General features: G+C 36.2%; 1 protein-coding gene across 10 annotated transcripts in view; it reads right to left on the reverse strand.

Moving 5' to 3' along the window:
- The window catches only part of Gtdc1 (glycosyltransferase-like domain containing 1), a 367,853-nt gene that overhangs the window by 257,226 nt on the left and 95,590 nt on the right, over positions 1–15,037 (reverse strand). For 7 of the 10 annotated variants that reach the window (XM_013517454.1, XM_013517453.1, XM_005390785.2 and 4 more), the window contains 2 exons: positions 6,547–6,611; positions 3,407–3,599 (listed from right to left, as the gene is read on the reverse strand). In XM_013517454.1, coding sequence (XP_013372908.1) covers positions 3,407–3,585 — 179 coding nt within the window. In that variant the 5' untranslated portion in view covers positions 3,586–3,599; positions 6,547–6,611. Of the gene's footprint in view, positions 1–3,406; positions 3,600–6,546; positions 6,612–11,241; positions 11,328–15,037 lie in introns of those variants that run through there. The other 3 variants (XM_005390784.2, XM_005390787.2, XM_013517456.1) reach the window with 3 other exon arrangements.

Here is a 15,037-nt window from a genome sequence, read left to right on the forward strand (position 1 = left end):
GGGAGGGGAGGGGAGGGGAGGGGAAGGGAAGGAAGGGAAGGGAGAGAGGGAGCCCTCAGAGTCATCACCTTAACTCTAATTTGCCACTTTAGCAGTGACCAAGCCTAACTGCAAGAAAAGCTGGAAAAATCTGGCAAAAGAGAATGAGATTATCATTACCAACTTAGGTCAGTCATGCTTTACTACCACCAACTGGGTACTTTGTCACCCCAAAAAACTGTGACACCCTGTTAACAAGGAAAAAAAGCAGTTAGGTAGGCAAGAACCATTATCCACCACCATATCTCAGACAGAGCAAAATATGCAATTATAAAAATCTAAGGGTGAAGAACTCATTTTAAGTGACAGTGATTTTTTTCAGTTCACTAAGATTACTGCAAGGAAAAAAAAGAACTGAAATATCCTTGCTGCTTAGTCTAAAGTACTCGCTAAGAAGTGGAAATGTTTGATCTTGGAACAGTGACTTGTATACCTCAGAACACACAGCTCAAATCCTCGCCTCAATCCCCACCCAGAGAACCCCTTCTCTGCATTCTGTGAAATTTCCACAAAGCAAAGATGTAATGTAATCTAAGAATTACAATAATTATCAGAAAAACTTGCTGAGATTCTGTAATCTGTAATGAAACTGAATAGCTCTAATGTAAATTATGATGTATTCTTTTAGCTGTCAAGATACAACGGAATCAAACTGATTACTTAGGCTGAAGCATTTATTTTTTAATAATTAAATATTTTCTGCATAATAAGCTTATGACAATATCAACTGAATGTACAGAAGCTGAAAAAATGACATATATACCTACATCAAGGTCTTTCTTGTCAGACACATTCCTACTTGTGCAGTCATTTGGCATAACAGCCACTAGGATTGCTTAGTCATTGCACCTTTATCAATTCGGATGACTTTATTTGCAAAATGTACAAACAGAGTAAGTAACTAGAATGCAAATACTTTTATAACTTTGAAAGTCTCTGTAGAGATAGGAGTTATCTGATTGTAACAAAAATCCTAGACTGTACTTCAATCTAGGATTAAGTAAGCATATTTTTAACTTCAAATTTTGATCTGCAACTATTTTTCCAAAAGTATTCCAAAAATCTATTTAGTAAGGAGTAGATAAGTTATATTTGGAAAAAGAGTTAAAATGGTGAGGTATACACATAGTTGGGGAAAGTGTGACTACATTAACATAATTATATAGTGAGCTGCACAGATTAAATGGCTAGCATCGAAAGAAGACACACATTGAGTTCGTCGACACTGAGTCTAGGGCCAGTGAAAAATAAAACATTACACAATGATCTTTCAGAAATCCATGTGCCCAAGTAAACCCTTCAAAGAGCATGATGACACCTCGCATGGTGACACCCAGAATGATGACACCCAGAATGATGACACCCAGCCACAAGTGCTTCAGCCTTCAGAGAGGGCAGGGAACCACATGCACGGAAGTGCTTGCACACTACCCATGGCCTGTGGCATAGTAATCTCATTCAGAAGAACAGAGTAATCATACAGGACCAAACAGGAGATACAGAAAAGGTTCATTTCAATGTTCACAACACTGCAGAATTATACTGAATAGTAAAGTGAAATGGGAATTTGCCATCAATTCACCTGGATTACTTGATCTTGAATAATATAACACAATCTCTGCTGCAAAAATACAATCAAATGAAATGCAAAAGCAACTATAGTTACATTTTAATACACCACTAGTCTTATCGTTATCTTTACAACTTTATATCAACATATTCACTAAAATTTATCATACTAAGAGTCTATGGACAATATCCACTAGTGAGCTAGGTGTGGTCTAATCTCAGCACCTGGGGTTTGAGGCAAGAGTATTGCCCTCAGTTCAAGGAAGCCTGGGCTACGTAGTTCAAGGCTAGCCTGGACTGCATGGTGAGACCCTGTCAAAAAAAAAAAGAAAGAAAAAAACCCAGAAATTCACTAGTGATATCAGAATATAAAAGATGAAATGACATATGGAAGGGTACATTTTGTATTTTAAAAATATGTAATTCCTAAAATGTATTAAAATAGCATTTTATCTTTAAACTCCCAGGTAACATGAATTGGGTACTCACTGCTATTCCACCTGATAACGTGAATTCTCAGAGCCTAGGCACGGTTTGGGGTTCATTTCTGAATCCCGCAACTCCCCAACTACTACTGTGAATAGCAGACTATCTGCACATCACCAGCTGCTTTCTTTTTTGTAGTTCATCCAATGTAGACACAGCAAATGGGTATGGCTGCTGGAATGAGGCTGTCTACAGCTTGCAGCCTGCCCCGCCTCAACAACCTGTCTGCACTCCATTCATTCATTATAAGCCAGGCACTCCTCAGTCCCACCTAAATCCACACATTTCTACCCAGAGTGGCCAGGATTGGAGGAGCATCACGTTCACAAACCACGCTATTTAACCTTCCTCTGTTTAACAAAAGGAAGACACACAGAAGCACCATACAAATAGAGTAAGAAAAGCAAGACATTCAAGGAGATTCCGCACTGCCTGTTCCCCCATACACATGTGATCAGTAGCTCCCTGTGTTCTCAGTGTGTTCTGCATACCTTTTCTGATAGGTCTCTAGTACCAATCTCCTAACAAGACAGAACTGACAACTGAGGTTGATATACCCCAAATCTACTCATCCTTCAAACGTATGTTAAATGCTAACAGCTCTGGAAGGCCACTTTCAGTTTGTCACGGACAAAATCAACTTCTCCAGCTTTCATACTCTAAATACACTTGCATGACTACATCTACCTCTAGCTTGACGGTCTTTAAAGTCACGGTCATATACCTCCACCTTCTTCCCCCGTAGTCCCTAGCACAGAGCAGATACGATGAAATAACTACAATAGTAGCATCACTTTTTAAAAAGTATCAGAAAACAGCATCAGAGGTTAGAGAACAAAAATAAAGTGCCCACATTCAATTCTCATCTCAGTTCAAAAAGTGTCACCCACACCCACATTTGTCACAAGACAAATGAGTAAAGACCTATCTATAGGTTCTAAGTGAGATCACTTTCCTGCTGACCAGGTATCCTGAGAGTCTGAGTTTACTCTGCTCCTCTGCTGTCTCTGAAGAAGGATCTACTGTCATCATCGTAATTAATTCCACAGTTGGAGAAATTCTCAAAGGTGATGATAGAGCTGGGCATGGTGGCGCACACCTGTAATCCCAGCACTACGGAGGCTGAGGCAAAAGAATCACTGTGAGTTTGAGGCCAGCCCGGGCTACATAAGTGAGTTCAAGGACAGCCTGAATTACACAGTGAGACCCTTACTCAAACAAACAAACAAAAAAAAGACGATGTTAGAGAAGCAACACCCTCATAATAGGTACATTATAAACAGGCTAAAAATGCATCCCACGCTCTGATTACCTGTAATGCTCACTGATGGGGACATTCTGAGAGAAATACAAAGCTGCAGTCCGCGCTCTCCAATGCCATTTCTTTGCAGGAAGGGTGTAAAGGACACAGTCTTGTAACTCTTCGTGGAGCAGGTCCACCAGCTGTTTATGGGAGCCTCCATAGAACGCCTCAATGATGAGAATACTCATTGCTGGATTCAAATCTTCAGACGCAACCAAAAAATGTGTATTTTTTCAGATATACATATATACAATATTAAAATAAAAATAAAGTTAAATTTTACTCTCAAAAAAACACTAATAGTTTAGTCACAAGATTTTTTTTTTTAAGGCAGGGTCTTGCTATGCAGTTCAGTCTGGTCTTAAACTCACTTATGTAGCCCAGGCTGGCCTGGAATCCACAGTGATCCTCCTGTCTCAGCCTCCCCAGTGCTGGGATTACAGGCATGCGTCACCACACCTGGATGTCATGTGATTTTTTAAAAATACATATTCCACCTTTTAAAAAGCATCAACACTTAAATCCTACCTTTTTATTAACAAAATTTTCATAACATGCTAGTAAGAAATTAAAGTGTCTATTTTTCTGATGTCTGTTGTCTTCAAGGCCTAAGATTATTCCTACTATGACTTGTAGTTGTATCTCCTACCCCAAGAAGCTCAAACGCTCTCCCCTCTCCCACTGTGACCTCTCACTTCCTGGATGGCGTGGCTGTCAGGCTCACTCAGCAGCCTCAGCACCTGGTTAATTGTAACACACAGTGTCTTGAGGTACTACGCATCTCTTGATCACTTCTCTGCTGAATATCTCCTTCCCACAAAAACACTAAAAAAGTGGAGTAGAACAACGAAGATTTCTACAACTTCATAAAAGACCTATTAGGAGGAACACAGTTATCATAATAGGGTTGTTAAAGCTTTGATAAAATTTTATCACTGAGAATTAGTTATCGATCGTTTTTCATTTTAGTAATATGATTTCTGTTCATGTGCTCAGTGAAATGAAAATATATGTATGAATGCAAAAACGTTCATATACATTTCAAAGAGTCTGCTATTTCCTGTGAGACATAAGGGAGAAACGCCATTCTGTGCGTGAATGCTATCCTGCCTAAGAAATATTCCAGATGCTTGAACTTTCTTTTATGAGTGAAGAAAATACCATTCGTTAAACAGCATATTGCTTTTTAAAATAATGCCACTTCATAAAATTATTACCTTCAATGACTTAGTAACGCTCTTCATTAATAAAATTCTATTTCACCTTGCTCAAAGTAATGCCTATTTAAACTGTATTTCAAAGCAAAAAGGCTAAAGTGGTTCTCAAATAAATGGCTAATCTGACAAAAAGCTTTCTTTTTGATGTATGAATCCTCCGATGTGCATCTGCTGGGGAACTATGTGACACCCTCTCTCTGCGTGCATGTGTACGTGTGTGTGTGTGTGTGTGTGTGTGTGTGTACACGCATGTAAATTAAAGGAAATACAAGCTGTACCTCAGCTCTGTTTCCTTCCTTCCTTCCTTGCTTCCTTTCTCCTCCTTTCCTTCTTCCCTTTCTTTCTTTCTTTCTTTCTTTCTTTCTTTCTTTCTTTCTTTCTTTCTTTCTTTCTTTCTTTCTTTCTCATTTTGTGTTTGCTCTGTTTTCATTTTATGCAGTACCAGGGACTGAACCCACAGCCTCTGCACTGAGCTACATCTCCAGCTCTTTTTTATTTTCAATTTTTATTTTGAGACAAGGTCTTCCTAAATCACCACGTTGCCCAGGCTGTGTCAAACTTATATCTGTCTCAGCTGCCCAGAGCATTGGGACTAAACCCAGCAGCGCAGCACTATCACTTTCTATCTCTATGACCTTAAACATGTTTGTAGGACTCAGTCTCATCTTCTCTAAAATCGAGATAACCATACTAACCTCAGAGGTGTACTTGTGGATAAAATTAGGCACAGAACACTTGCAAACAGAATCAGGAGGTTAGCCTCTCCAGCTATCTTAGTATAAATCACTCTACCTAAGAAGAAAGGTTATCTTTGAATCTTCCAGCATTATAAATCTAGCAATTTTCAGCTGTGGCCCCCTATCCACAAGGTATAGCTGAGAAAGCTGGATGCATGCATTTGTTGAACATGCAATGGAGATTACCCATTTTTCATCTGCAGCTTGCATTTCAAACATGAATTTGAGAACCTTGCAGGTACTGTGGGTAAGAGGTAAGCTCAGAGGCTGAACTATGCAGAGCTCAATTTTTTGGGGCCTGCTGGTGACTTTTGCTTTAATAATACAGTGTTCAGTGAGTTCTCAAACACACTCCAAGTTCAACAAAGTGGCAGTCATTAATCATTCAAGTGATTAGAAATTTCTATAAAGCAACTCAGAGAACAGCAAAGGGAAATTTTGAAAATTATACCAAACATTTCAAGAAAGAGATTAAAAGCAGTTTTAACATTAATTTGCTTACCAGATCACATCACAGATACCTGTTATCTACCTTTATTTCCTCTGACCTAATCTCACTAAGGTGTATATGTCCTGTTTATCCTTAGAAGATTGCTAAATGGCTCTGTAAAACTGACTTGAGATATTTCCCCAAGTGATACAATGTGATCTAAGCCTCTCTAAAAAAAAATTTTACTCATATAATCTGAAAGCAACATCAATAGTAGAAAAAAATAGCTTTCTTACTCTTCATCATTCTGCCCTTTCCATGATTTATCTCAAGTATGCATCATGCTATAGGTTTACTTGACAGATGTTTCTTAGGGGTCTGAACCACAAGTTATCTATAAACCATCACCACTGTGGAGACAGTGTGTGTAGGTGCTGCTGTAGACTCAAGACTCTCAGTAAGCAGAACTGAAGACCAAGCATGTGGGAGGTTGAAAAACAGAAAAGGGCAAAAGAAAGATTATAGCTATAGAAGATTTCCACCCCTTTAATAGCTCAGTAAGAAGAGTAAAACATACAGGTCTCTAGCATACACTTGAGCATTTTTCTTGTGGCCAAAGGGTGTGTCGGCATTTGGGGTATTTTTCTAGGGAGAGTAACTATGTCCTACCATCTCTGAAAACTATACTTAGTGGCTTTGATTCATGGAAATTTGTTCTGCTCGTTTTGTGGAGACAGACATATCCTGGCAGTTCCCCCTACTTACTTCTACTGCAACTTCTGCGGCAAGAAGAAAATGTGTTCTTCCCTGCAGTCTTCTTGAAGCACGACCTGAAACAAAGACAATTCCGATTAGATGCAAATAAAATAGTAGAAGCTGATTCCTAAATATAAGATTCAAACCAAATGTCATTACGGCACATTAAAGTACAGTTCAAATACTTTCACTATGTTTGGAATTCTGCGTTACAAAACACTGTTCAAAACAAACAGGCATGAGGTAGAAAAGAAGCCATTTTGCTGTACAGTGGTATTTGCAGAAATGTAAAGGAATTATCCAATTTGCTGTTCTAGAATAATTAGGGAAAGCTGCAGGTGGTCCCCCAATAACACAGAGGTTCACAGGAACACAAGGTAAATGAAAATATTTTTGGACCAAGCAATAGCTCATAAGGAGAAAATATTAGGAAACGGCAATAATAGGGCCCCGCAGTGAAAGCGCTAACTTCAAATAAAGGACAGGGTCTCCCTAACGTGAGGAGGCCAGGGCGGGGCGTCCGCCAAAAGAGGGCAGTGAGCACCCGCACAGCACAATGTCTTGCACAGGTGCCTGAGCTCACGAATCTGTGGAAACACTGTTATCTGTGTGGCCACAAACCTTAAACCCCGAAACGTTTATGTGGAGTAAGTTCATCAAAATAGAGGAGTGTGACATTTTAAAATAAGCAAAAAAGAGAATACCTCTGAGCAAGCCCATGGTCTTTCCGTACAATATTCAGAATATTTTGTGACATTAAGAAAAAAAAGCCCATGGACACTCCATCTTGCTGCTGAAAAGAGCATATAATATCCTCCAGATAAACTGTTAGCAACTTTTAAGTCTTCCTGGTTAAACAAGTAAGCCTCAGTTAAAGAAAAACTTCCTTAGCACATGTTATTCCCCAGTGACACCAGAGGAATGAAAATCTACTATCCTATTAAAGCTTTATGAAAGTTTAACTCATTATCAATACTATGATTTAATGATACATGGTTAAATGCTATACATTTAATTTGGCAATATAAAAGAAGTCAAAGGGATAGCTGTGACAGAGGCATTTTATACCATGTCAAGCGCTACTTAAAATTTCCAAAGAACAAAGTGATCTATTTAGGAATTATCTGCCATACTAAAAATATACATATACAACTAAAGGGGCCTAAAAAGAAAAAAAATCACAATATTTCGTACAAACACTGACCAAAATGAAAAGGCACCATTAGCACTGTCTCAATTAAAATCTAATAATGCAGTGATAGGATAGAGAACAAAAGTAGCCTGAAACCAATGCTCTGAATATTTTTAAATTTTTATTAAAACTTTTTGTCATTGTACCTGCATTTATTTTAAGCTTGACCCAATTTCTTTATTCCCTGAGCCAGATCCTTTTCAAGGTGAACTACATTTTTGTCTACTCCTGTAGCAGCTACAAATGCTGTGGTAGCTGAAAAAAAAATTAACAGCATAGATGCAGGAGATTTGCAATATGTCACTGGTTTGCTGGAAAAAAAGATGCGCTAAGTATAAATGAATCATATTACCTTAAAAATAATAGAAGTAAATCTAAGTCACACTAGAAACCCATAATTAGTCCTCATCTATAATGTCAAGCCAGGTGCCCATATTATTCAAATAATTTTCCAATCAAACACCTATTAATAATTGTAAATCAGAGGAATTGTTGTACTAATATATTCCACAGACACCTTCCTGCTATTACTTGTAGGAAGGTATAGTTTCAGTGATCATGGTTTTAACAGTTTTAATCCCACACACATGAGAAATTGATTCCACAGGTTAATCTACACAGAGCTTGATGTCTTAAAACTTCAATTAATTGCTGAATATATATTTTCTGTTTATCTCTCTGCAGTACTTGGAAACTTACACCTGGCAGAACAAAAATCAGTGGGCTTACCAGCAAGTGGTTAAATAGGGGACAGTAAAACTTGAGCAGGCTTTCCCAATAGGTCAGCGAAGGTTGAGCTGGTATTTTCTTTAGAGGCCTTTTCTCCACCCCTTCCCTTCTGCACCTCCACTCACTGACTCAAACACACCCAGGTTCTATTTAAAAAGCAACTAATAACCCAGCAGAGTAAAATAGGGCAGCGCTGAGACAAGTTAGTATTACCTTCCAGCCCACTCACTTACTTTAATGATTCATCGGGGAAACCCCACTTGTTAAAATATACCTGAAATCTCATTAAAGAGTAAAAAATAAGCACAGAAGAAATTTTGCTTTGAAACATGTCACCAGTGATTCCCTTAACAAAAAATTATTATGGTTTCACATGAAGTAATAATACATTTTCCTTTTTAAAATTTCCTTAAAGTAACAAGGTTCATTTGAATATATAAGAAAAAAGAGACAATGATTAACAGATTCTACTAAAAAGTCATTTTTTATAAAAATCAAGAATAGCAAATTTCTCTTAACCTCCAATACTGCAACATAATCTCTAAATATTGGAATATAGTCCAGCATCAAATGCAAAATAAAAATTTTACAACTGTATGCAATGAGAAACATTCTACATAACTTTTTAAATTGTCTAATAGTAAGGAATGAGTCCTTTCCCTATGCATTAGTTTGAAATTTCAGGTAACGCCTAATGGAAACTCAATGTTATTTGTTTATTTGGCTTCGGTACACAGAACCTACTGTTTATAACTTATGTACTGTACTATCCTATGTATTTAAATGGAAACAAAATCTTAGGTTCAAATTTTTAAAAATAATACAATCTAATATTTTATACGCTCACAATACTCTGAATATTCTAATTTCTTCATTTCTGATATTTATTTCCTGTTATAAGTAAAACCTAAGAATTTGTACATCAAAATCAAGTTTGTAGAAAGATTTAAATTGTTTTTGAGATAATTTAAAGCTATTTCCAATGTACTTTTCCAATTGCATGAGTTGCACGAGAGCTCTTATGTGAATGTTTTTACAAAGTTACAATTTTATATGCATATGTGACTATTTATTTTTTGCCTGACATATATGTCTATTCTTTCTTGACGTGGGATTTAAATTTCTGCTGAAAAATATCAGTCACTTATTCCATAACTTGAATTAATAAAAAGTCTTAATTATAACACTCAAGTTTCAAATGCAGTTCAACAAATAGCACCTTACCATGTAGCATAACTCAATTGTTTTCAAATATACACAATTTCCACGAATAACTACATGTGTACACACTAAAATGCCTTCCTTTACCTTTTCTATATTGGTATTCCACATTATATACAAATTATAGACTTCACTTTTAGACGTAAAGACTTTTGTGAAGACGTTAGTGGCTTAACTTCACTGACAAACCATTCTTCAGTTTTTCATGGCTATTACTTCATGAATAATTTCAAACTTTATAAAAGTAAAACTGACAGTTCTACTGAATATTAAAAGATATTTTCAATGTGTGGCCATTTTTAAATGTGATAGCATGTTGATGAATAAACAGAAAATTTTACGTTAGAAAATCAGCTCATCACTGAAACTAGCATCGCCCTTTACATGACTACACAGTCGTGCCCCGTCACACTGTCTTCATAAGCCGATCACAAGAGCTCTTTCCCAAACGGAAGCCCGCTCAGGAAGTGCTACACTCCAAAACCTTCAACGTTACCATCAACCAACAATAAAATCCCGAGTCATTTTTGAACCCCTTTTCTCCTCACTACTGCCACATTTACTTTTCACCCACTTCTCCCCCCACTGCTCCAGACAGCCTCATGGCAATACTGAGCAGTAGCAAGCACCCACACTCAGGTAGTGGTACTGTCCTGGGACACATCATTACCTCTCTTCTGTCAGCCTTCTCTTTGCATCCACCTTATGAAATTTTCTTAAACTTTTTACCCATGAATCACTATTTCTATGAGGCCTTTCTCTGAAAATCTCTGAAACACAACTTCCTTTCCACTCTGTACAACAGCCTCATGCTTGTTTTATGCTGTGGTCCTATCCTGCTTTTCTACGGGGCAGTTACTTTCCTTAGAGGTATGCTGGTACCTAGAACATAATGGATGTCACTTCTGAACTCAAAACCAGAAGAACACAGGAAGTTGATTTTGTCTGCTCTTAAAAGTACCACTGCTTTCATTTAAAACAGGTTCTGAGCAAACAAGTGTTAGACAGTACTAGACTTACTAGTAGTGATATCCACAGCTCCCGAAATCTCTACCAAGCAGCAACTGCATTTGAACACGTTTCATTATGATCCCTTTTCAAATAATGATTCTTTTTCTCTAATTGTTCACAGAAATCAGAACGTATGTGAAACAATAGCTTTGTAATCATACTTGTTTATTTTACCTACTGATACAACTGAAAAAATAATGATTGAAGAAATGGGAGATACATCATAAGCAACTAGATTCTAGGCCAACACTAGTTTCATGGCCTAAGAGATTATCTGTGAGATCCATGAATTTTAAAAATCATCTGCACTTTTTTATTCTGCTTGATCAATTATCATCTGACTTTACTTCTAGAAGTGGAAGTAGGATAAGAAGCCAATTCCCTCACCATCAATCTGGTGATCCCATTCCACATTTAGTAATTAGGTTTGTATTTAACAGACAAGAAAAAAGGCATTTTTTAAATACTTTCTGCCAACAATTATTCATTTTATAAATGTTTTAGAAGATGAATAATGTATTTGCTTTTTCAGGATGGCATTTCTCCAATACCTTCTATCTTCCTGAAATGGGCTGCAAAATCAACTTGGTGCAAGAAAACTAGGGTATCTGAGCCATTCGGATACAGACACGTAAGTAGAGACATCAAGGTATGCCACAGAATCAGAGCTGAAAAGATGCTGACCCCATTATTCAACCACTTTTCTTCTGCAAAGAAGCATAAAAGAATACTGGCATCAGCAGAGTAAATGAAAGAACAAGGACTTAAACCCAGATCTTGGGACCCAACATTCATACCTTGTCCCATCGTACTTCACTTCAGAAACATGCCACAACATAAGTACAAGATGTATCCATCTTTTAGTCTCTGGCATTTTAAGACTATATATAAATATTTAATAATTATTATGATATAGACACATATTGTGGCACATATTTTATATACTTCTGAAATATAAATATCACTATAAAATAATAAACACACTAAACACATACATAATTTAATAATATGTCCCAAGAGTTTGTAAATCTAGGACATCAGCAGTATAAGTAACATAAAACTGAATACCAGATATTTAGGGTGGTAATACTCGGATTTTTGTACTTGAAATCCCTCCCAGGGCTCTGTATAAGCATCACTCCTCTCAAGCAACACCATTATCCTTGACCTTCCAGGTCTAGATAGATCCTTTTCTGAGAGGATAACAGATCTTACATACTCAGATTAGAAAAAAATAACAACCAAGATTCACATACATAAAAAGACGTGGAGTAGGAGGTAATGAACTCCACCACATAGCTACACTAACTACAGCTGATAAGTTATTACTGGTACCACTGAAGTCTGTATCACCTTGATAAACAAATCTGTAGTAATTTTTTGCACTTACCATCACATTTAGGCTGTATTTATATTAATGATTACTAAACGTCAATACCCTTCACTGACACAAAATTCTAGGGAGACACAGAATAGGCCTGATTTATTATTGTTTTATATGACAGTGCTCAACAAAGAGAAAGTGTTCCATAAATGTATGTTGAGTCAATGAGTCATAAAACCTTTAGCAATGCCCTTAACAATTTTTTCCTGATACATCTAAGACTTTTATTATTATCTAACACAAATACTTCTTACAACTACTACTATTTTTGCTCAAAGATAGAACCTGATACAGATTCTATCACTATATAAATATAACAAGTGGCATCTACTGTATTAAAAATGTCACACTTCAGTTCTAGTGAAAGAGTTCACTCAATAGGGCTGTGAAAATCAATGAAAACTATTTCTAATACCATAGGAAACCCTCTTCCCTGACTTGACTAGACTCTACAACAATATTTAACCAAGGAGAGTCAAGTCTATGACTTGGAAGCAGGCAACTGGGTAATCACTGGAGGAATTTGGATTTCTGGGTTTTTTGGACAGAAGCATTATCATCCTACCCTACACTGGCTCCTATGCCAGACTTTAACTCTGACTCAGTTTGTGCCAGGTAATTATAAATACATCCACCAAATAAATTTAAATAAAATGACTGGAACAGATTCTTAACCATACTGGTGCTAGTCAGTCTCAAACATCTGTTAAGAACTTAATCCATATTAACTAAATAAAAAGTTGGTGAGAAATTTCTCTTTCAAAGTGGGAGGTACATATCATATTTTCAGTTAATTCTGAAACAGAAATAGCAATGTTACTATCACACAAAAACATTCGCAATGTCCTATTTGAAGTGCAGCAACCCAAGCAAACATGGGTGGCATTCCCTTGAAGAGTTGAAATAAATGTCACCCAGTATAAAGTTGTGGATTTACTTACTTCCAATGAAAAATGAAAGAAGACAGAATGTCACAAGTCTGTCTGATTTATTAGTGAGGCAAAGTAACTTTAAAAAGTGCAAACTCCTAACTCCGTGGTACGACTATAATAGCAGATAAAAACTTGACAAAAGAAGGAACTAATGTGCCACCAAGATCCAATGTACTTAGAAATTTACAGGAGCTTATTAAAAGCTTATATTCTCCTATAGGAATTTTTTTCTCTTCACCATATATTTTACAATAATATTCTGATATGCAAATGATCTAAGGCATCCACTGATGGGTGAAGATGCCAACACTAGAAAAACTAGACGGTGTCTAAAGACCTTTTAACGCTAAATTTAAAAAAGCTTGGGAACCCAGTTTACAACAGAGCTGAATAAATGTGAAACTAATACATGCTGAAATGAAAGCTGTATCACTACTGTTAAATATCAAAGAAGCATATTGTTAGCTACCCACTATTATAAGAAAAAGAATCAGTTTGTTAATAACAGACTGGAATTTTAAAGTCCTGAAACTAAAACTGAAACTACTGAGAAAAGGAAAGGTATACACAGACAACTATGTCTAATTTCTAGAAGGTCTGCTATTCTCCAAAGTTTCTGCACAGGAGGCAGAGGCTTGCCCAGACCATCTGACACAGTTTATCGATTTAGTGGCCTCTGTCACTGTTATCTCTTTATCAACTGTTTTTTCAAGAAGACATTACAACAATAGAAATATTTTGTCTAATGAAATGGAGTCCCTACAACAAAGAGCATTCTACACCAGCTACTTAAACCATATTTTGCATCCCCATCATCCCTTCAGAGAATAATTTCACATTTTGCAAACTGTACATTCAAAATTAATTGCTTAGTGTCAATTCTCCTTATACTTCTGCCTTTGTTTTTCAGTTTGAATGTAATACAAGTAGATATTAATAAAACATTAAAAACTCTTTTTACTTTTATGAAAAAAATTTCATAATAAAAATCAGAGAATAACAATGGTTAATATACTGTGTATCATGATCTTGAAAGAATGGTCCAAATGTTAGACAGAATACAAGTTAAAACAAAAAAGATTCTCTTACAAAGAAGAAACAAAAGGACAAAATTTGTTTTTAATAAACAAGAAAACTAGTAATATAAGTGAAACAAATTATCATTTATTTTAAAATATTTTGAAACAAGAGAATAATTCGGGATGTATTTCTTCCTAACATATACAAAGTCTGCCAAAAAATGTATACAAACTTCAGCCTTCACCATACTAATAAATATTTGAAAGCTAATGGCCATCACTTTGACCACCTCTTATAACTGAAGAGGCCAAAGGTAACTTGTAACCTCATGTCTCAATAAATTTAGGATTAAAATATTTATTCAAGCTTTTATTTTTCTGATGTACACATTTTTTTTGGCGGACTCTGTACTTATAGCATATCTGGGACAATAAGATCCCTGTTGGATTAATTAACATTCACAGTTAACAAGCCTGAAACATTTTATAATGTATAACTTAAATTTCAGAAACTAAGTACTAATATCTATTTTCAATATTTGCTCAATTAATTAAAACAGAATTGAAGGAGTCCATTATCCTCTTCTCATCCTCTTGCTCAATGTTGTAAAACGCTTTTCACTACAATATTTCTAAATTTTAATTCTAAGAATAAAACTTAAAATGTCAGGTAATTTCCTTCACATTTTTCACAGTACATGCCTACCAGAGTGCATTATATTACCCCTCCCCATAGCACTTGTATGTTACAAGGAAGTAACAGGTAATGGTGAAATTTTAGCCATCTACAAAGTGGATGAAAATAGTCTGTGAATTTAAAAAAGTAGACCAAAGGGTACTACTTATGCTACTAACACATGAGTAGCTCTCCTTTGATGTATCAAAATGTCCTCTGACAACTAAACATGTTTTAAAAAAACCTTGAAAATTATACCTATATCTTGATTCAGCAATACCATTTCTATAGCGTAACCCAGGAAGTTGTCAAGAATCTCTAGTGTTGGGTTGAGGA

Source organism: Chinchilla lanigera, unplaced genomic scaffold (genome assembly GCF_000276665.1).
Source record: "Chinchilla lanigera isolate Chin_1 unplaced genomic scaffold, ChiLan1.0 scaffold00039, whole genome shotgun sequence".
NCBI classification, from domain to species: Eukaryota; Metazoa; Chordata; class Mammalia; order Rodentia; family Chinchillidae; genus Chinchilla; species Chinchilla lanigera.